Source organism: Halichoerus grypus, chromosome 7 (assembly GCF_964656455.1).
Source record: "Halichoerus grypus chromosome 7, mHalGry1.hap1.1, whole genome shotgun sequence".
Classification (NCBI taxonomy): Eukaryota; Metazoa; Chordata; class Mammalia; order Carnivora; family Phocidae; genus Halichoerus; species Halichoerus grypus.
The window spans coordinates 144,005,948-144,029,639 of record NC_135718.1 but is presented as its reverse complement, the minus strand read 5'-3'; the positions used below and the strand labels follow the sequence as shown (position 1 = coordinate 144,029,639).

General features: G+C 36.2%; 1 protein-coding gene across 2 annotated transcripts in view; it reads left to right on the top strand.

Moving 5' to 3' along the window:
- Positions 1-23,692, top strand: part of EPRS1 (glutamyl-prolyl-tRNA synthetase 1) — a 66,522-nt gene that overhangs the window by 8,815 nt on the left and 34,015 nt on the right. Inside the window, exons 5-17 of one of the 2 annotated variants that reach the window (XM_078078374.1) lie at positions 541-680; positions 1,995-2,089; positions 6,266-6,392; positions 7,106-7,298; positions 8,964-9,135; positions 11,332-11,565; positions 12,850-12,934; positions 13,570-13,629; positions 13,930-13,950; positions 19,219-19,329; positions 21,330-21,466; positions 22,286-22,493; positions 23,045-23,157. In XM_078078374.1, the coding sequence (XP_077934500.1) occupies positions 541-680; positions 1,995-2,089; positions 6,266-6,392; positions 7,106-7,298; positions 8,964-9,135; positions 11,332-11,565; positions 12,850-12,934; positions 13,570-13,629; positions 13,930-13,950; positions 19,219-19,329; positions 21,330-21,466; positions 22,286-22,493; positions 23,045-23,157 (1,696 nt within the window). The remainder of the gene's footprint in view (positions 1-540; positions 681-1,994; positions 2,090-6,265; positions 6,393-7,105; positions 7,299-8,963; positions 9,136-11,331; positions 11,566-12,849; positions 12,935-13,569; positions 13,630-13,929; positions 13,951-19,218; positions 19,330-21,329; positions 21,467-22,285; positions 22,494-23,044; positions 23,158-23,692) is intronic. The other variant, XM_036096194.2, reaches the window with a different exon arrangement.

Sequence of the window (23,692 nt, the reverse complement as noted above, 5' to 3'; positions counted from 1 at the left end):
ATATCTTAAGGATGTAACTTTGTGATATTAAAGAATTAAATTTTCCTTCACTGCCTACTTTTGATACTGCATTTGAAGAAATGAGCTACTTCTTGATCTTGATAGGAAACTGTTTTGTTTTCTAGTTGATCTACTTAAAGCCTTTCCTTAATTATGAAATATGACGTTGGCCTTATAGTGGGTGTGTGGTGGTGGTGAGGGCAGGATTTAGTACAGCAAAAATATTTTTAATTAACTTCTGTGAATTCTGTAAAGTGTATTAAAATACTAGAAAACATTTCAGTGTATACCTAGATTGCAAATTTTTCATTATGGAAGCACATTTTTTTTTTTTTTTTAAAGTAGGCTCCACGCCCAGCGTGGGGCTTGAACTCAAGATTCTGGGATTAAGAGTTGTGTGCTCTGTGGATTGAGCCAGCCAGGCACCCCTTTAGAAGCACAACTTTAAGCCATCTCATTTACTTAAATTAACCACGATTAGAATTTTGCTTTTAAAGTTGTGGATTTATTGAATGGTTTTAAAATTATTTTTGCTAATAGGCAGTGCTGCATGGCAGGAACAGTTGAAACAGAACAAAGCTCCAGTGCACGTAAAACGCTGGTTTGGCTTTCTCGAAGCCCAGCAGGCCTTCCAGTCTGTAGGTACCAAGTGGAATGTTTCAGCGACCAAAGCTAAAGTGGTAAGCTTTTTTAAATGCTGATATCTTAGTTGGTTTGAGACCATAGATCTGAAAAGAAAATTATTCCTACTTATAGTTTATTTTTCTTTTCATGTGTGAAAAATCTTCTTGGAAAAATCTGTGGAGTCTGTTAAGTCTTGGCTTGCCTTTAACTGTTTAACTCCATAAAGCCTTAATCTTTGTAGTTATATGTCTAAAATATTATGATCATCCAGTGTATGTCCCTTAGGAAATCCAAAATCCAAGTAACTAAAATCTCATTATTTATAGCTATATGATTTTTTCTTCCTCTCAACTCTCCTGTTTGTTCATTTTTGGCCATTGAGTCCTGGGCTTCTGCAGAGCCTTTTTGTTAATCTCTAGGAGGATGTGATGTAGAGTCCAGTAGAAAAGATTCTCTTCCTCAGCCAGAGTCTCTCTGCTTTGATCTGTTCCACATATTAGGCATGTGTAGTAAAGTTTCAACTTAAAGTTTCTTTTCCATTGCAGTAAAAATTTGAAAACTACTGCCTATTTGGATCAAGACACCACAGTCCACTCTCTTGTTTTGGCTAAAAATCGTCACTCATTCTTCACCATTTTTCCCATGGAATCAGTCACCAAGTTCTGTTCTCATATCTATTGATACGTTTTCTATCTCCACTGTTACTGATTTTTATTGAAACCTCATTACCCCTTGGTTGATTTAATACCATAATCTCATTCAAGGTCTCTGTCTTTTCTAGTTCAGCCTCTGCGTTGTCCTGGGTATCATTTTAGAAAACACAAATAAATGGTCCCATTACCCCTGGGATTTCCTCGTTGCCTAAAACCTAAAAGCACGTGTATGAGGGGCTTCATATTTTGGACCTCGTCAACAATTCAGCTTCCTTGCCTATCCACCCCACATGCATTTCTAACTTTTCATGGACATCGCACTGTCTTTATGTCTTACCTGGGCTATTGTTCCTTTTCTTAGAAAGAAGGCCCTTACACATTCTGCGTCTGACACATTTCCACTTATTTTTTAAGGTCCAGCTTGGTTCTTACCTCCTTTTAAGCTTTTCCTGATGAAAAGGCTATTGGTTAACTTCAACTGACTGCTCTAACAGCCCTCTATAAATATATATGTATATCTCTGTTACCAGTGGTTGGTTTTGTTTACATCCTTCACAAGGTTTTGGGTCCTCAAGTGCAAGGACAACGTTCAAGTCCTCATTTATCTTATAACCATGCCTGGTACATAGTGGGTACTGAGGAAGTATTTGTTGAATGAATGTATTCTTAAACATTTAATGATATAACTGTATTTGTTGTTTCTGTTCTGCTTTTCAGACACCTGAGAAAAAACAAGATGTTGGGAAATTTGTTGAGCTTCCAGGTGCTGAGATGGGAAAGGTTACTGTCAGATTTCCTCCAGAGGCTAGTGGGTAAGAAAATGTAACTTGTAATTACAATGGAATATATTTAGCGGAAAAGCTTAAAATAGTTCAATACTTATAATATTACTAGAATACTAATATAGAAGAAAATAAGTAAGATTTTAATTATGGGAATCAAAATTGTAAACATCTTAATAGTCTGTTATTGACAGCTGATGTTAATGTATTAAATTTGTAGTTTTAGCTTATTAATCAGACAATTGTTATTTTACCCCAGACAGAATTTTAATTATAGAGAATACCCATAAATATAAAGTCTTAAGTTTTATTTGCATTTTGAAATTTTCAGCTCTCATTTAATAAGGATTTGTATTTGTACCCTGAGCAGTCCTTTCGGTTAGCAGAAGTTATGGCAGAATTATTTTTAAGTTACTTTTTTTCTGAAATAAAGAAAGGGGCATCCTGAAAAGCCTATTCCTTTTCAGTTTTTTCTGTTACCAGTAGGCTTCCTAACCCCTTTCACTTTTGGCACCGAAAGAAAATAATAACATTTGAATAGCTCTTTGGAGAAAAAGACTTGTTCTGGCTGGTGGACACCAGCCTGGGGCTGCCCCAGGCCTTGCCCAGCATTGCCCTGGGCTGAGGGGGATCCACCTTCGCACATGCATCAGCCTCTTTGAGCATACTGGACAAGCTTTGTAATAGCGCTCTTCCAGTGGGAGTAATACAATAAAATGTGTCTTATTAAAGCGATTAGCCTCAGGAACCTAGCCATTAGGATAGAATTGTGCCATATTTGGTAAATGAGGTGATTTTTTTCTCCCTAAATTTTGTTTAATTTTAGATTTTGTATTTTATAGCTAAATTCTTACCCATTCCACCCATAAGTGGAATGTGTAGACAATAGAAAGCAGATAAGGAAGAAAACCATTTTATTTTAGCTGTTCTTAGTAGTTCTTCACAAACTTTTCATAAGCACCACTGACAGGAAAATCTGTTTTAGAATTCCACTTTTTCTCTCTGCTTTTCTAAGTTTGCTGATGAAGGTGGTGAAATGAAGGATAAATAGAAGATGAAGGAGAAATAATGAATTTGGAAAATTCACAGACTAAATTATTAAGTGGTCGATTGGTAGTTAACTGGGTGGAATCCCATAAATAAGACTTAACCATATGTGCTTTAATTCCCACAGACATCTTGGGTCCTTGTGGCCCAGTATTCTGCTCTTCTGTACTTGGTGTGTGAGAGGTCCTGGTTTCCCATTGGTAGTGACTTCAATGGTTTGCTAAAGCCACTTTCTTAGCAGTGGCTGTTTATAGCTCTGGCATTTGAACATTAGTCCTTTTAGACTCTTTCTATGTTTTTTGTCACTGTCATTTCTTAGAATAGTGAGTGCCTCATCTTTATAATTTATGAAGTACATTTGTCTGCCATAAATTATATCAATTTCAGAGACCATGCTCTTGGCCAAATACAGTTTTGGGATTTGGAATATAAATCAGTATTCAGGTTTTCTCGTCTTTTTTTGTTTGTTTTTTGTTTTACTATTCATAATTTTATCATATCCCTTTATACTGCTAAAGAATTCTTTAATTTTTCTTTTCCTAAGATTTTATTTTTAAGTAATCTCTACATCCAGCATGGGGCTTTAAATTACAACCTTGAGATCAAGAGTTGCATGCTCTACCGACTGAGCCAGCTAGGCTCCCCCTGTAATGTTTCTTTTTAGTCATTTTATTTTTCTGTGTCTTTCATGAAAGGCCAGAACGCTTGACTTTTTTTGTTTGTTTGTTTAAGATTTTATTTATTTATTTGACAGAGAGAGCACAAAAACAGGGGGAGTAGCAGGCAGAGGAAGTGGGAGAAGCCGATTCCCTGCTGAGCCAGGAGCCGATGCAGGGGTTTGATCCCAGGACCCTGGGATCATGACCTGAGCTGAAGGCAGATGCTTAACTGACTGAGCCACCCAGGCGCCCTGAAGGCTTGACTTGTGCCCTTGTTCTTATTCTTAGCTAACGTATATAGAACCTGTTACGTGCAGGTACTACCCGGCATTGTACATTTACTGTTTTAATAGCCCTGTGAGGAAAGCACTTTACTAGCTGCATTTTACAAATGTTTTCAGAAACATTCCTACAACATTTTGGTAGTTTGCCAAACTTGTGCTATTTGGCTCTAGAGTCCATTTGACTTAAAATTCTGCAGCCTATATCTGTTACATGTGGCAGAAGCCCAATTCGGCGTTTGTACTAACTGACGCAGCATGAATCTTACTTTCTTTAGTTAGCTAGTTGTCTGTTGAGCTGATTATTTTAGTTACCTTGTGAATATTTTATAGTCCTTTTAGCTTTCTGGACATTTAGAATTGTTAGAACCACACACATTATTTCAAATTCAGAAACAGTATCTTTAAGGTAATGGTTCAATTTCCTGACCTCTCTTAATTCCTTTATGTAAAGCCTAGCACATTAACTGTCTTATAGTATGGGTAGTCAGTGATAATTAGTTTGTTGTTTTTTTTTTCTTCCTAATGATGGTTATAGCATGATACAGGTATGACACTTTGGACAAAGACTAAAGATAGTGTTTCTGTTTCTTTTTTCTTTTTCTTTTAAGATTTTTATTTATTTATTTGACAGAGAGAGACACAGTGAAAGAGGGAACACAAGCAGGGGGTGTGGGGGAGGGAGAAGCAGGCTTCCTGCTGAGCAGGGAGCCCGATGTGGGGCTCGATCCCGGGACCCTGGGATCATGACCTGAGCCGAAGGCAGACGCTTAACGACTGAGCCACCCAGGCGCCCCAGTGTTTGTTCCTTTCTTGGAACTCACAGTCCTTTGTTCTATTTTATTTTTGGTAAACCTTTTATTTTAGGGGTAGTTTTAATTTACAGAAACATAGTAAAGATAGTACAAAATGTTCCCACATACACTGTACCCAGTTAAGTCTGGTACCTTTGTCACAACTGGTGAACCAATATCAATTTATTATTATTATTATCACCTAAACTCCATACCTTTTTTGGATTTCATTAGTATTTCCCTAATGTCCTTTTTCTCTTTTAGAATCTCATCTGGGTTACCAGTGACAGCCTTTTATATTATGCAGAAAGTTTTGAATAACCCTAAATGCATTGCTTTGTACTTGTCTACGTTAACCTGTGTGCATATATATTCTTAACGTTGAATCATCAATCTAGAATGCTGTGTGAATTTCGAAAATGTGGATTGATTTAAAAATTGAAGTGAAGACTTGCAGGGAGTTGTATTTTCCCCTCCCCTATTGATAGCAGCTGAGATCAGGTTGGCGTCAAACTAGGACCTAGTGCAGTGGGACCATGGCTACCATTAGTGGAAACCAGTAAAAATTCGTGAGAGATGATTAAGCTTCCTTGATTCATGCCGTATTTGCTGCCCAGGAAAGGGTATTTTCTACAGTGGTGGTATAGGATACTGCTTTTTACACACTTAGCTGGTAGAGGAGAATGTTGATCTAGAATATTATCAGCAGTGCCTGTGACGTATTTTATTCCTTATAATTGCCAACTGCCCATAGGAACAGAATAGTGTTTTCATAGATTGGGATTCACGGAGCGTTGGTACTGGAAGGTCCTTTAGCTAAAATCCTTTTATTTTGGCTTCTGAGAAAACAGACGCCTTGAGAAGTAAGTGGCTCCTCTGCAGCCTCCTGATCCCCACGTGCCCTTTCATGGAGCCCTCACACGGCAGTGGTGACCTCAGAGGTGCCTCTGGCTGGCGTGCATGAGGTGGGTGCTCGGCTCTCAGTAGCATCAGGTCTTAGTGGAGAGGATACACTCCCGCGGAGCATAGCATTGGAAGCCATCTCGGAGGCAGTTTTCCTCTAACCAAATGACCACTCGTTTCCTCTGTAAGAGAAAAAAAAAAAAAGATTTTCCTTAAGGTTGTTTATTTTGTTTTTTGTTTTGTTTTTTTCTCCTTAAGGTGGTAATATTAACAAATAACTTTTCCCTTTGTGAACTTGTGCATATGAAATTGTTTCTTGTGATTATTTTATAAATGTTGTAGTCTTTTTCTTCCTGTGAAGGTCAGATTTTCTATCACAGTACTTTTTTGTTAGAAAATAAAATATGACTGGAGTACCAACTAGAAGGATTTTTGTTTAGTCCTCATCTCCTCAAAAGGTTAAGTTTAAATATTTAGTTAAAACATGTTAATGAGTTTCTTTGTGAAATGTTTTTGTTTTAGTTACTTACACATTGGGCATGCAAAAGCTGCTCTTCTGAACCAGCACTACCAGGTTAACTTTAAAGGGAAACTGATCATGAGATTTGATGACACAAATCCTGAAAAAGAAAAGGAAGATTTTGAGAAGGTAATTAAAGGTGTAGTGATGACCCTTTGTCAGAAAAGTTAATGAAAATTAGAGGGTGACCTGATACCTTCATGGTATGAAAATAAGTTAAGTTTGTTCTCATAGCTGCTTTTTCCCCTCATCTGTATATTTTGTGTCTGAGACCTAAGCCAAGCAATATTGAGCTCCATACCAAAAAAACTTCAATTTATTTTTTTCTTCCTCAGTTGTACAATTTACCAGAGTGTGCTATATTTTCCTATAAGTACCAGCTTTTTAAATGAATTGGTCACTAGAGGCAGGTTTCCTTTTTGTCATACAATTGTTAAGTGTATGAATGAAAGATACACTTAAGTAGGTGTTGGAAAATTGGGAAGGTTTCCTATCCTCTTTTATTTTTTTAATTCAGAAGCACTGCAATATATTCAAAGAGCGGGCAAATGATTGTCAGTATGACCAATAATAACCAGTTTTCCAGAGTAAATGGAAAGCTCCATCATGAGATCAGCCTTCTCAGCTGCAAATTTGGAGACTAGTATAATGAATATCTTTTTTTTCTTTTCTGATCTAATATACAACTTGCACAACCATTTTCAGCCTTTTTATTTTATTTCATTTTATTTTTTTGACTGATGGTGTATAATTATATTTGCCCAAATGCAGTTATCAAGGATTGAAAATACACAAGAAAATGCAAAAGATAAATTGATGGTTATTTTGGATTCTTTTTGCAGGTTATCTTGGAAGATGTTGCAATGTTGCATATCAAACCAGATCAATTTACTTATACCTCGGATCATTTTGAAACTATAATGAAATATGCAGAGAAGCTAATTCAGGAAGGGAAGGCTTATGTGGATGATACTCCTGCTGAGCAGATGAAAGCAGAACGTGAGCAGAGGATAGAATCCAAGCATAGGAAAAACTGTAAGGCACATTTAGTGTTTTGTATTTTAACTGATGATTTTTGAATCTGTTCTTTAGTAGAACAAGATTTCTATGAAAGATGCTGATTTGAGACACATTTGGGAATATGATTCATACATTAATTCATCACAGAATTCTTTTTATCATCTTTACATTGTTTTTACTTTGTGGGCATCACAACTGCATGCGAAGTGTGTGTGCCCTTAGTGTCCCACTTACTAAGTGCCATCTTCTGCATTGTATTCATGCCGTTTGAATGGTTAGTTCTGCAACTTTTTGTAGTTCTCCCAATTTAAATACTTAGCTTTTCTATAAAAGGTTTGATGATCATGTTATTAGTACCCAAGTCATCTTCTTAGCATGTGGGTAAATGTGAATATAATATTGATTATAATATTTAAGCTTGATACTACTCTATACCTCAGAAATATTACTTAATGAAAGAGCATATCTTTCTTTTTTTTTTTTTTTTTTTAAGATTTTATTTATTTGACAAAGACACAGCGAAAGAGGGAACACAAGCAGAGGGAGTGGGAGAGGGAGAAGCAGGCTTCCCGTGGGAAGCCCGATATGGGACACGATCCCAGGACCCTGGGATCATGACCTGAGCTGAAGGCAGACGCTTAACGACTGAGCCACCCAGGCGCCCCAAAGAGCATATCTTTCTTATTCATTACTTGTCCCCTGAGCTACTGAATAAGGCTATTTTCATTCTGCAGTTATGTTGCCATAATTTCCACAATACTGAATTTAAATCTTGGCAAGTGTATAGTAAATTCAGTTTGTTACAGAAGTCTTTCTTTTTTCTCTCTCTTTTTTAAGTTTCCCTACATTTTCAAATACAGTTAACTGTACTTTTAGACCTCACTTGATTTTTTTGAGGGCAGGTAAAATGTGTCCGTTATCTTCAGGAGCGTCCACAGAGAATCGTGTAATAGTTCTTTCTTACCTACATGGGACAGGTTTTCAATATTCTCACATAAATAGAACCATAGCCACTTGGGACATAGAATTCTTTTTTCTGGGATTAAACTTGTGTCATTGTTTTCTGTGATCTCTCATGTTTTTCAATCCAAGAGTCTCCTGCTTTCTGCTGGAATGACTGACAGGGCTTTCAGCGAGCCCATGGGCTCAGGCTCACAGCCCAAGCCATGCTCTTTACCTGGGCATGGGCTGTAGTGCTGATGCATGTGGGCCCTGTGGATCAAACCAGTCTGGTCTATCCCCTGGGCACAAGGTGGCAAAGGGGGACAGAATGGTTCTGCTTCAAAGGCGGTATTAAAATTTGAGGGGGTCGGGCTGGCCAGTTGTGCTGTGATGGGAAAATGGGAGATGCAGGATGAGAAAAACCTTCAGGCCTCTTGCTCTCTCTCTTACCCTTAATCAGTACTACATCATTGGAATGTGTTGATTTGACTTCTAAAAACGTATTTATAGAGTATATTTTGTAAGTGTTCTGTGAGACTTTTTCATAAGAAAATGATGCATTTACTTTTCATACCAGATATTAGAACTATTACAGTACTTTTAAACTAGTGGAGTGTGCTTATAATATACAAATAGAATATGAAAATTTGTATCAAATTATGGGACTATTAAACTAATTTGAATTCAACTAGATTAGTAATACATTAGATAAACTGTGATATAATTATCATTTCATAGCTATTGAGAAGAATCTGCAAATGTGGGAAGAAATGAAAAAAGGAAGCCAGTTTGGTCAGTCCTGTTGTCTGAGAGCAAAAATTGACATGAGTAGTAACAATGGATGTATGAGAGACCCAACGCTTTATCGCTGTAAAATTCAGCCACATCCAAGAACTGGAAATAAATACAAGTGAGTGCATCTCTTTCATTATGCTTGGTAGCCTACTACGATTTTGCTTTGATGATCTCTGTAAATAAAGAGTAGATGCAGAATAGTCAAGAGACTTGGATCTTTGTTCATCCACAGATTAGTAACTGCTATTGGTAAAGCATGTAATCTAATCTATTGGGGTGTTTACTCACCTATTGATTAAGGTTATGCTAGGTTATTTCTAAGATCATTTCCATCTATAAAAGTCCAGTCTGCTTTAAAGTTGCTTTTTATTTTATTTATTTATTTTTTTAAAGATTTTATTTATTTATTTGAGAGAGAGAGAATGAGAGAGAACACATGAGAGGGGGGAGGGTCAGAGGGAGAAGCAGACTCCCTGCCGGGCAGGGAGCCCGATGTGGGACTCGATCCAGGGACTCCAGGATCATGACCTGAGCCGAAGGCAGTCGCTTAACCAACTGAGCCACCCAGGCGCCCCAAGTTGCTTTTTATGTATTGATTAGGTTTACTGTGGTGTATCTTTAGATAAAGATACTTTTTTTCCTCTTAAAAACTTGGATTCTGCTAGGCATAAATTGATTCACAAAAGTGATAGAATTGAAAATTTACAATAAGAAAGTATGTGTCTTTTTTCTACTTTTGATTAGTTTTCTATGTGGGTTTTCAGTTAATGATTTTTTTCTTTAAATGGATTCCCCTCCCCTATTAATTTACTTTTATAAAGTAACTAGAATATTCTTTTATACTTTGAAGAAGCCTACTACATATAAATGCTGAATCAACACTTCTGAAGAGATTAGTGAATGTAAATGCTAACCTGTTTAGCCAGTGTAATTTTCTTTAAACGTGTGGGTGTACATGTGTGTGTCCGTATGTAGACAAACACCTTATACATGTGGTTACAGGTGTCTACATAAGTCTTTCATTTTTAACAGGGTGCTTCCTCCTTATTTTACTTAGCAAATACTTTGAATACATTTGGAAAAGTGAATTTGGGTACACATTTTCAGTATCAAATAATTGCTAAGCATAATGCAGTAACATTTTAATGAAGTTATATCCAAAAATTAGAAGGCATAATGCAATATTATATTTGTTAAAATTCAAATTAAAAGTACTTGCACATTGCGTACATTATTTTAATCAGGAATTGTTTTTAAGACTATTTCATCTTAAATGGAATTTTAATTAACCTACTTTTCTTCTCTTTTACTTGTCAGAGAAGAATATGCTTTGTTCTTAAATTCATTTAATTACAGGAGATTTAAGCTTAGGTATTTACTCAAATGTGGGATTAGTTAAGATGTTGAAAAGCTAAAAATTCCCTTGAATTATTATGTACAGTTGACCCTTGAGCAGTGTAGGGAGTTAGGGCGCCGACCCCCTGCACAGTCAGAAATCTGTATATGACTTTTGATTCCCCTAAAACTTAGCTACTAGTAGCCTCCTATTTTTTTTTTTTTTTTTAAGATTTTATTTATTTATTTGACAGAGAGAGACACAGTGAGAGAGGGAACACAAGCAGGGGGAGTGGGAGAGGGAGAAGCAGGCTTCCCGCGGAGCAGGGAGCCCGATGCGGGGCTCGATCCCAGGACCCTGGGATCACAACCTGAGCCGAAGGCAGACGCTTAACGACTGAGCCACCCAGGCCCCCTAGTAGCCTCCTATTGACCAGAAGCCTTACTGATAACATAAACAGTCAATTAACACATATTTTTACATTATATGTATTATATATTGTATTCTTAAAATAAGCCAGAGAAAATAAAATGTTATTAAGAAAATCATAAGAATACCTTTGTAGTACTGCATGTATTTATAAAAATCCATGGGTAAGTGGACCCATGCAGTTGTAATTTGTGGTGTTGAAGGATCAGGTGTATTTTGCTTTTTGCTTTCTACCATGCTATTCATGGCCATTACAGAAGGATGATTGTAGAATTTGCTGTGCCAATCAATACCCAATTGTCTATTAAATTGCAAATTTGCTTTTTTGTTTCAATATTGAGGGGTTAACTGATTTATTGTTCTCAAAGACATAATATTTTGATATACTTTGAATATTATGGGTAATACAACCTGTTGACTTTTAAGAAATTCCTAACTTGTAAGGAATTATATTTCAAATTACTATTGCTTCTTATAATGCATAATCTAAGATGGAAATGGTAGAATGCTTCATTTTGCTTTTCAATATATTCCCTTTTTTTCCAGTGTTTATCCGACATACGATTTTGCCTGCCCCATAGTTGACAGTATTGAAGGTGTTACACATGCCCTGAGAACAACAGAATACCATGACAGAGATGAACAGTTTTATTGGATTATTGAAGCCTTAGGCATAAGAAAACCGTATATTTGGGAATATAGTCGACTAAATCTCAACAACACAGTGCTCTCCAAAAGAAAACTCACGTGGTTTGTCAACGAAGGATTGGTAGATGGATGGTATGTTTACTGTTATCTAGAATTGAGAGGAGGAAGTAAGAACATGGTCTATCAGTGATTTTAAAACTGTTTTGAGGGGTGGGGGTGGGGGGTGAATGGGAAGAGGTGGAATGGGTAGGCCTCTAGGGTTTCTAGTCCTTTATTTCATCTAGCACATCAAGTCCCCCTACCTCTCCCCTTTATTTTAGTGCTACAAACATGGAGTACCCATTTGGACCCTGGTGCATGGGAATGCAAAACACACAAGGGTGTATTCTCTGCAGATCTTAGCATTTTATAGAAAAGTAGTTGTGACTCTGTCCTTTGTATATCTGGTTACCATTCTCCACACTCTGCTGAGGCTCTGAGGCTTTTCTTTTCAGCTGGGTCCCAGGAAGGCCAAAAATGCCCTGAGTTGAGGTGAGGACATAAATGGTCTCTGCCTTGGTGTTGAAGACCCATCCTGTGGAGCTGTTGGTTTCCCAGAGGACTCAGCACCTAGGAAAAGTTTGCAAATCTCTGTAGCATATTAATAACCTATACAGGATTTCTATGAGAAAGTGGAGTATAAAAATTAAAGTCATCTTGTAGCTATATATCTGTGTAAATGAAACCTGTTCAGATGCATTACCATGCTGATAAGTCTAAGAATATATTTTATCCGAATTAACAGGAATGTATATTAGTTTCTATTAGCATCACATAATAGTGACAATATTAAGTATATGTTGAATAATATGTATTTTATACTGGTTTATTGTAGAGCCGAATCTGATAAAAGGCAAGTTTATCTTGGGCTCCCGGCAAAGAGTTTTATTGCAAACTTAACTAAAGTTTGCAAATTTCTGCAGAATGTTAATAAACAACGTATATATTTTTTACAACCCAAAGGACTTTGTGAAGTATATTCATACATGGATGACATGATACCATCTCTTATCTGATTCTCATGGTCGTATGTAGAATAGGGACCTTGAATATTTGTTAAATTAAAAGCAAATAAGAATGTTTTAATGCATGGGTTTTCCATATTTGAAGATGTCACCTCTGTCTTTTTTGAAATGTGTTCTACTATTTCTAGTAGTGCATTTATTTTACTGAGCAGTATTTGACTAGAAAGCAGTTTTCCTCTTCCATGAATGTGGGCTCACCTGGTATTTGATCTACCCAGTTATTATATAAACAACTCAGTACAAATATTTCACAAGCTGACTATAATTTATTATTCATTAAGGTATTTTGTACTGCTTGTGTTTGTACATTAAAAAGATCTCCTTGGCACTTATAAATTTCTCTATTTCCCAGGGATGACCCAAGGTTTCCTACTGTTCGTGGTGTGCTCAGAAGAGGGATGACTGTTGAAGGGCTGAAACAGTTTATTGCTGCTCAGGTGACCTACACTTTGTTTTCCAGGTTCTCTGTTTTAGTTTTCAAGTGTCTTTTTTTTTTTTTTTTTTAAAGATTTTATTTATTTATTTGAGACAGAGAGAATGAGAGAGAGAGAGCACATGAGAGGGGAGAGGGTCAGAGGGAGAAGCAGGCTCCTTGCTGAGCAGGGAGCCTGATGTGGGACTCGATCCCGGGACTCCAGGATCATGACCTGAGCCGAAGGCAGTCGCTTAACCAACTGAGCCACCCAAGCGCCCAGTTTTCAAGTGTCTTATTAATATCCTTTTAGTCTCTATTATTCCTGTTTGTTCTATTCCTTGTTCCTTATAACACAAGGGCAGATTTTTTTTTTTTTAAGGAGTATGTTTATAATAGTGGAAAATTGAGAATGTCCTACTCTTGTAAGCTGAAGTGGAACAAAGGCAGCCTGTAGTATTTTTATATAGTGAAATATATGGCTCTTGACTGGCTGTTCAGGGTAACCAAATTGTTTGTGCATACTAGGTTTCATATTCCAATGGAAGTAAACTTGCAAGTATTTATTGGGTTTATTTTTTTTATAACATGCTTAGCTTAAATGAAATACTCTAATGAATACTTTTTTCCTTTTAAGTCATTTTATTATTGATTTTCTAGGGCTCTTCACGTTCAGTTGTGAACATGGAATGGGACAAAATTTGGGCATTTAATAAAAAGGTACACGTTTTGACTCTTGGTCCTCCTTTCTTGTGCCTAATTCCTGAATAATATGATATGTGTAGAATTCATTAGTGTGTTCATTGTAGAGAAAATTTTGTGAAGAATGTTATCATTTTGCAGACCTTCAGGAAAATGGAATGTTTTCCTTTCTTAAACCTATAAAGAGCATTAAGCTTGTTAGCTATACCAAACAAGTCACAATGATTAAAACAAATTAACTTGGAGTTAATGGGGAGTGGTAACAGTTTTTTCCTTAAATCTTTTATGAACATTGCATTTCATTTTTCTGCTTTCAAGCTGCGAGCTCTCTGTAAGAAGGTATTACTTAACGCTTTTATTTGCCTTACTTAGCACATAGCTTTTAGCATATTACATGTTATAACCCGAGATGTTATACAGCTTTGAAGCACAATCACATTTATATAAAAGACTTGCTTATACAAATCCACTGAAAATGCATTATTCCTAGTTTTAAGAAACATGTCCTCTAGTTTTCTTTGTGGCAAGGGGAAGATTTGGCTAACTTCATTCCACTGTTCCCTTGTGTGCTGAGAGGACAGAGTTTGAAAGTTGCATGTTTCACCGAGTTGTATTGAAGGTTCACTAATTTTAATTCCTGTGTCTTATTGAATCTAGCTTTTTTTTTAACGGTTTCTTAAATGAAAGTCAAATAAGGAATACTGCATATTGACATTGTTAATTACCAATTGGAAGCAGATGCTTAGACACTATAATAAGGCAAATCATTAAGATGCCATGTTTTAAACTATAGTTTCTGTGATTGTGTTCTGTACTTCTTTTTTTCTTATTGCTGCTTGATTGTGCTGATGCCTTGCCTCAAGAAATACTTGCTTGTCTCGCATGTGTCTTGAATTTGTTTTATTCAGTCTTGTGTGTTTTTGATACATAAAGGAATTAATTGGTTCTTTCTGTTGCTGCAGTTACTAATAATAAATACAAGTAGAATTTACAGGCAAAGTTAATTTGGTGTACTTTTCATTAATAACCCAAATTTTAAAGGTTTTAAATTTTAATAAAGTTACACATGTGCATTTGGTTCAAATACATGAACTATATTTCACCATGGTCAGAGAGTTCTGTAGGGTCTGTTAAGGTGAGGAGCATATTCCCCTCTTCTTTCCTTCCATTTTCTCCCCCTAGAGAAATCACTTTCAGCTCTTTTAGATCATTCTTTTGGTATTTTTATTGCCTGTATCTCTAAATAAGATGTGTGTTGCTACTTCTTGATTTTTTTTTTTTTAAGTTTCAAGCATTCTCATTTGACTCCCACAACGGAAAGAGGGGACATGGGTCTCTTACTTTTTCTCAGACCCTGTTGGTTTTCTTGTAGTTGATTGTTTTCCCTCATTTGTTTAGTTTTCTAATTCCGTCTTCAGCTCTCCTCAAGTTGTCTGAATTTCCTACCAAGATGTTCTCGTGCCTCGGTATTCTTTCCGCTTCATCGTGGGGACAGCTCTGCCAGAGCCTTCTGCGCTGCTCTGTGCTGATCTGGATTAGAGGCCCGTTAGCTTCTGAAGCTCAGCAGTTTTCTGAGGTCAGCATCATCGTCCTGGGATCCCGTTTGCTTTTGTTCTGTGATGGATCACCTGGTTCTTGGATCTCTTTTTATGTTTCTCTTACTTGGCTGTGCTCTGTCCTTTGGTAGCTCCCTGAGAAGGGGGCAAGGGATGAAGATTTTTGAGACCTTGTGTATGACCTTTTTCACTCTGAAATAGCATGATGATGTGCTGTGGTGGGGCTCTTGTTTTCATCCTTATCCGCTGGAAGAACATGTGGCTTCTGGTCTGGAAACTCATTCCTTCAGTTCTGGGAAATTTTCTTGAATCCTTTCTTTGTTTTTTCTCTACTTTGTTTTCTTCTCCCTGGAACTCCTCTTTAGCAGATGTTGGACCGGTCCTCCAATTTTATTTTCTCTCATTTTCCATCTCATGTTTTGGATTTGCTTTGTGCTAGATTGACTCAACTTTATCTTCCCACCCTCCCATTGAGTTTTTCATTTATGTATCATATTTCCAAGATTTTTTATGTTCTCTGAATTAAAAAAAAAAAAACTTCTTGTTCCTGTTTCATGCTTAGAATACTAACATCAGTAGGAATTTTATCTTGTGGTATCTCTTTCCTGCAGATTATTTTGGCTTTTTGTTTCATATTAAAGGCATATTAAAGACATCTCAGAGGTCTGGGGATAGTCTTGGTTATCTGCTCATGTTTAACATTGAGGACTAAAGGAGCAGTTAGAAGCCCCATAAGAAAGAGTTGGACTTGTCAACTGAGCCTCACTGTGGGATGACCTGGCTGAGTCAGTTAGTTGGAGAACCTCTATGTCAGTAATTTTATCTCTTATCTCTTGGGTTAGGCAGTTTTCCCAGAGGAGTTTCTTTTAATCACCTGCCTGAAGTATGAAGGCTTGGCTGCCAGAGCTGGACAGAGGAAGACTGAGGGCCTTTCTATCTAGTATTATGCATTCACTTAATTCCCTCATCTCTTTGTGCAGTACCCTCACCTTCAGCTCCTCCCGATATCTGCCAGGATCTAGGCCCCCTCCTCCTTGCAGAGTAAACTTCCCTTCTGCAGTGGGGATGGGGGAGGGGCAGTTGCCTCATTTATGGAGCAGAGAAGGGGATGTTTCCATAATGGTTTTCAGATTCCAGGATTTTGTTATTGTTATCTCCTCTTTGATTATACTGATTTTTCTGGGTTTGTGCTTTTAAACAAACAAAAAAAATCCTTTATGTCTTTTTAGAGGGGATGTGGGAGGGAGAGAAAGTAGATGAGTATTCTTCAGCTGCTTTGTTTATCCATACATCTGTGGGACCTCTAATCATTAAGCACCATGTTGAAAACAGCACAATTAAAACATTTTGATTGGTAGTAAAAATGAAGTTATTCTGATGACATACCTTTTTGTTTTTATTGCTGGCTTTCCTCACCTCTTCCTGTACTTCCTTCACTTTGCCACTCTTTCTGCCCCTTGAGGTACAGATCTCTTATTTAGGTTTCATGTCCCATTCAGTCTGATTATTGCTTTGTTATTTTGTAGTTTGCTCTATCTTTCTTTCCAAGCTCTGTGAATAAAATGTAAGTGAAGCATCACTGAACTAAATTTAACGCCGTGGCGCTGTGAAGCAGTCATTAAGGACGGAGATAAAATGTCATTCTTTGGACACTCTCCCACTCTTAGTAAGTTAGCATCTTTGTTAAAGTATCTTCTGGTAAAGGACAAGAGGATTAACTCTGGATTAGCTGGAACTCTTTTAAGTACATGCTCCTTTGGAGAAAGAGCTTTATTTACAGAGTAGAGCATATGTGGCAAAGAAAAGGGGAGAAATGGATGGAGCGGACCGTGAGATGTGGGGTGGGTAATGATCTCAATATCCCTCTGAAAATACTATAACGCATGTTTTCTTAGCCTGACTTTTCATGTTGGTAGGAAACTAATACATCATTTTTCTGAATCATAATTAAAAAGAAGCTATCTGGTTCCATTAAATAATCTACCTTGATACTGATAGACATTTCACTAGCTTACTCTTTATTAACCTCTCTGATTTTCTTCTTGGTTTTATGGAACTGTTAAGATTTGAACTCTTCAGTCCAGGCAGAGAAGTCATAGCTTTAAGGTGTTCATTTCAGAGTAATACTTGCTTACATCAACCTTCCTTTACTGCTTTAATTTTAAAATCTATGTTAGTATTTTAGTGGCATGATAATATAATAGTTTTTCCCCCAAATCTCATCCCAACCCTCTTGCCTCTGCCCCTACCTAGTAAATTAAAAGTATGTAGAGACTTCTCTCTTTGACCCCAAATAAGGAAAGTCTTCCTTCAAACGAAAAATTTTCAAGTAAACCCCAGTAAATAAAAGGGTAGCTGTTCTGGTGGGAGTGTGTTAAGGGTTCTGGAGTCTTCTCAGTCCCAGGCCTGTCCTTCCCCCATTGGGTGGTGTCTGCCAGGGCAACCCCTTGAAATCCCTGGGACCATTTGGAGTAATTTGATCCAGAAATTTTTAGAATTAGTATAATGTTAGAGCTGAAAAAGACTTTTACTCCAAGATTTCCCAGACTTGACTGTTCGTGACTATCCTGTGGAATGCTTGTTAAAAATAGATTTCTAGACTTTACTCCAGACTAATATTACATTCATTATCCTGTAGGATTAAGTGGCCTGAGAAGCTGTGCTAGCCACTGCTCTAAGTGATCATTATAAATAGTTAGGTGTGAGAAACCTCCTCCTCTTGTCAGTTGAGGAAACTGAGCTGCAGTGAACTGGAGTAAGTTTCTCAGGCCAGCTTGTTTAGTTTTAGCTTCTTTAAAGAAATTATATCTTCCTGGCTTAAATACTTACTGCACTGAGGAATCACAGATTAAGTCTTTGATCATTTTAGCCCAATTGAAGCTGAAAGGAGGAACCTTTAACTAGTAAGAATGACCTTTAAGCTAATTCAAGGGAAGGAAAGAATGGAATAATAAATAGAGAGAGAGGCTGGCCCTGATTTACTACCAACATGAAATATTAGCCATGAGGAGTAGCAGACACAGAGAAGTTAAAGAGCTTTTCAAGCTTTTTTTATGAGTGACCCTCTGAGTCACTCAGAATTTTCATATCATTCTTTTCAGAAGCTGAAAAATACTCTCAAAGCAAACAAACAAAAAACAACCAAACAGTGGTAACAACGAGATAATACAAAACAAAACAAATGTGGCCAAATTTAATTAGCCATACCACTATTTCCTACATCCAACTTAGCTGTTTGTATATATGCCTCTATCTACATTTTTCTTTCATATGCTTTATTTAGTGTCTAAACACTGCTGTTGTGTGTGGTCATCATGGATAATTTTAAATTGAACAGCGAAGTGAGGAAAATACATCAGATTCAGAAGGGCATGCTACTGCTGTTCTGGAGATGGAGTTAGGTTAGAGCACAGCGAGTAGGACCATTCATTCAGTGAATCTGCAAATGTTTGTTGATCACCTGTGTGTGCCAGGCCCTTGCTAAGTACTGGGAACACAGTGGTCCCTATATATGTAGCTTGCAGACCAGTAGAAGTGTCTTGTTTATACTATGAGTTTATAGAATTGCCTTATTATAGTGACCTAATGCTTTGCTTTTGATGGTGATGTGTTGCCTGACACTGATTAAAAATGATGCTAAAATACAGTATCTATATTCTTTGGAACGGACTTCTCCAACAATACAAAATGACATGTCACTTACCTGTAGGATTGATCTATAACCCCGCAGCACGATTTTTCCTCACCTTCTAATACCAGAGTTAAAAGTTTTTTTCAAAAGTAATATTTTGCTTTAACTAATTGGTTTCTTTTCACCTGTCAGTAGTTATTCTTGGGAAGGAACTCTAAATTTCATGTAGTTTTCGATTATGATTGTTTTCTTTTCTTCTACTGGACATTTAAATATTAGAGGAGATTTAGCAGGTAAACCAAAAAATTAGTAAATGCAGTAACAAAGAAAGCCAGTTAGTATTCCTGTGCTATTATTTATTTTACTTACGAAGTTTTAAAAATATCTGAATGTTTTAACACGAGGATGCATTTGTTGCAGGTTATTGACCCGGTGGCCCCACGATATGTTGCATTACTGAAGAAAGAAGTGATTCCAGTGAATATCCCTGAGGCTCAGGAGGAGATGAAAGAAGTAGCCAAACACCCAAAGGTCACCCGACACTTTCACCAGTGTTATTCTTAGAAGGAGCAGGATACTAAAAGGGAAAATGTGGTTTGGTGGCAATAGCATGGTTTTGAGATCATTTTTTATTCAACGTTATTTGTCAGGATTTTGATACTAATTAAGGGTTTCTTGCTGAAGAAATTTATTCTAGCAATAATCCACACCACATCTCAGAACTTTTACACTCTGTGCCTATTTTTTTTTATTCTGTAGAGATATCCTATAATAAAAGTTTATCTTTTCCTGGAGTCATTTTGAAAGATGATACTATAATTCATGCTCTTATCTTTATAGGGAAGCTGAGGTGCATTCTCTGTTAACTGGGTTATTCATTGTTGCCTTTGTCTTTAAGCCAAAACATTAGACCTAGTAATGTTGAATCACAATTTTTTTTTTTAAATGAGCTTCATGCCCAATGTGGGGCTTGAACTCATGACCCTGAGATCAGGAGTCACATGCTGTACTGATTGAGCCAGCCAGGTGCCCTTTGAATAACAGTTTTCGTCCAGAATCTATCACACTGCCATTTAGTCTGTTTTAGAGAATATCAGTGAAGTGAGGATGAAATCTGTTCATGTAAATTCAGAATATAAATCTTAGATACAGATAGTAGGGAATTCCTCTTTGTTAAACCATGGTTGTTGTATTAGTTATGACTGCTTGATTGACAACTTTGAAGCAAAAATAGATCCTTTTATTCCAGCTTTGTGGTTGTCTGTAAATACCTTCATTGTATAATGGAGATTCATAGACTAACTCACCCATACAATAGGCTAGTATACTCATAACCTTACTCATAACTATGGTATGTTCACAGACTAAGTCACATATAAAATAATATGCATCTAAGTTGTAGCCTTATGTGATTGCCTTTCTATATGACATTGGCTGTTTTTAACTTTAAAGATTTGAGTTGTTTTAAGGGGACTCCTAATAAGATTTGAAAAGAGTATGTATCTATGATTGATTTGGCTTTGCCTTTATCTTACATCTGATTGGTTCAACCAGGTGATGGTGCTATCTATGTATCACGTCACCCACTACAGTTAGCATAATTGTGAAGCTTACTGAATGCTTTGAAATTTGAATGGCGAGGATAAAATGTTCTAAGGTGCTTATTTGTTAAAATGATAGTTGTGTTCAGATAGCTTAGTTAATAGTTACACAAGTAATAAAGGATAAGTAGTAGTAAAGAACTAATTGATTTGGAGACACTCTTTCAATGATAACTGGATTGCTCAGTGTGATCTTTGGAATCTTTGTTACCATTTTCCTCACAAAGTGTTGTACATTTAGCCTGTTAGCATTCTTTTCTGAGCCCAGCAGAATATAGGTCGATACAGCATACTAATTTTTCTCAAATGCATTGGTACATTTATTGAACAGTTATTAAACACATGCTGTGTAACATTTATTTCAAAAAATCTTAGACTTTACTTCTTTTGAAGTCCGTCAAACAAAAACTGAAAGTTAACACACCATTCTTTCTATTCTCCAGATCTTTTTTCTTCTTTATATAATATATACTGAAAAGAGAAAATTTATCTGTCTATACAAATATGACACTCTTTGTCTTCTAAAATATGAAAGGTCCACCATTTCCTGCTGTGGTGACATCTGTTGTCCTGTAATGTTCTACAGCCACTGATCAGGAGTGACTTCCTTTTCTCCTTTGCTGCCAAGCATTAGTGACATTCTGAGGCTAGCAAAGCAGATTCTGGTTGGAGGGACACCAAAGACAAATACTGTCTTAGCTCTGAAAACGAAGAATTTTAGGCTGGAAGTCATTTTAGGGACAGCTCAACAGCTCACTTCATCTGACTCCCATTAGCATTATTGGTCAGGTGACTGACCGCCTGTCACAGAGCCGGGGTTCAGCACGTTTGGTTAAAGAATAAAATGAATGGATATATAAATTTGTATGCTGCATTCAGTAAGTTGTTTCAATCAACATTCTCTCTCTCTTTTTTTTTTTTAATAATCAGAATCCTGGTGTTGGCTTGAAGCCGGTGTGGTACAGTCCTAAAGTTTTCATTGAAGGGGCTGATGCAGAGACATTGTCAGAAGGGGAGATGGTTACCTTTATAAACTGGGGCAACATCAACATTACTAAAATAAACAAGTAAGAACTTTTCGTCTGTTTTTATTAAATATGGAAGGGAATTCTTGTTTATTCACTTACTAAAAATGACCAGATTTAGACTCATTTGTTTTTCCAACTGGTAAATCTGCTCAGGCATAGAAACTGCCAATTCTGGACACACAGCAAATTTCTTTTCCGTATGTGTTCCAGTTTATTAATCTTGGGATATGTTTTGCTTGTGATGTTGCAAATTACTGTGTCTAGATTTAAAAAAATAGTTCTAATGCTTACGGGTCCCTTCTTGTCATCTAATTCTCATTGTACAGTTGCCTGGGGAAGGGGTCCTTTGGACAGAATTTGTATATATAACATTCTTTATTCTAAAATCTGCTTTAAAATTAATTGTTTTGTGATGAATATGAACTTTCTAGTTATTATAGTGTGCTACACTTGTTAGTTTGTTCTTAAGATCACATAAATGGAACATAGTATGCTAATAAAATTAATTTATATAAACTCTGAAATCTGAATTGTCCAGTCATTACATATGATTTCAAGTAATTGTTAAATGTTTAAAAATACAGTACTTTACATTTTTTAATGTTTAATGCAGATGACTTTAAAATTTGTAAATATGTTCATGTTCTTCATCAGATGTGTGTGCATCTGTTCTCCAGTAGATTATATTTTATTCATCTCTTAACCAATATATGTCTGGAACATATTGGAAGTTCAAATAAATGTTTGCTTTGACATTTTTCCAAAGAAAATTCCTAGCCATTTATTACAAATGTAGGACAAATAATGCATTTATGACAATTATGGTTTTCTTTAAATACCTTTTGATCTTATATCTAGAAATGCAGATGGAAAAATTGTATCTCTTGATGCAAAATTGAATTTGGAGAACAAAGACTACAAGAAAACCACGAAGATCACGTGGCTGGCAGAGACGGCACATGCTCTTCCTATTCCTGCAATCTGTGTCACTTACGAGCACTTGATCACAAAGCCAGTGCTGGGAAAAGATGAGGACTTTAAGCAATATGTCAACAAGAACAGTAAGGTAGCCTTCTAAAAGAAACCATGTTTCTTTTTTCCTTGTTATATAAACTTTTTTAGAATTTTAAAATTACTTTTAAGTATTTGGTTTTCAAGTAAAATGGAAAAGATCTGTAAAATTTTGTTAAAATGAAAAGATGTGTAAAAGAGTGATGTTTCCATTTTACTGAAGATTGGAGCTGAAACACAATGAAGTTAAGGAACTTGCTTATGCTTAAGTGCTGTGCTGCTATGCCTCTCAGCTAGGTCTCTCTGTGCTTTTCGCACTGCAGCTCATATTGGTGGTGGGAAACTCACTTATATGTGCAGGGATACCAATCACGTTGGTTAAAAGGTTTCCTGAAGTTCATCAGTTTGTCAATTTTAACTTTTAAAAATACTGTATATGTAATTGTTTACTTCTTTACTGTTTAACTGCATCTGCTTAAGTAGTAAAGTTTTTAACATATCTTTAAAAGTATTCCACCTTCTGGAAAGACGACTTATATTTTAGAGTTGTTTTCAGTGCTCTGATTTCTAAGCACAGGTGTATTTTGGTCTTTATCATCTTTACAGCATGAAGAGCTAATGCTGGGGGATCCCTGCCTTAAGGATTTGAAAAAAGGAGACATTATACAACTCCAGAGAAGAGGATTCTTCATATGTGATCAGCCGTATGAACCTGTTAGGTAAGTAAATGTCATTGAGCATTTAAATGAAAATGCTTAACATTCTTACAGTAAGTAAGATTTAAAAATCACATTTCTACCAAAATTCTGTACTTGATAATTCTCTATTCAGTTTGATATTTGCCTTTTATATTTAATATTTCAAACTTTATACTAACAAGCAATAACTTTGAAACAGCATAATAACAAATTATTCATTTCTAAAGTTAAACTGTCTTATAATTCATCTTCATGTAATCCAAGTAAAAGAAAAAAATTTCAGTATGTCTTTGGGTGAAAATTATTACTATTAACCTTCTTCTTTATAGCGTATTTTCATTAGATTGTATTGTAGAATATAAATAATGCAGCAGGTACATTTAGAGGAAAATAGTAAATTGTATCTCAATAAAGCTATTATTTAAAAATGTTGAAGTGATATATAGGATCCTATTGTTACTAAATTCTTCTCTTTTTATTTTCACTTGAGCTTTTACTACAAAATTTGAAGAAATCATTTGCTCATGAATAGTCTCAGGGGCAGTGGATTTTGCTA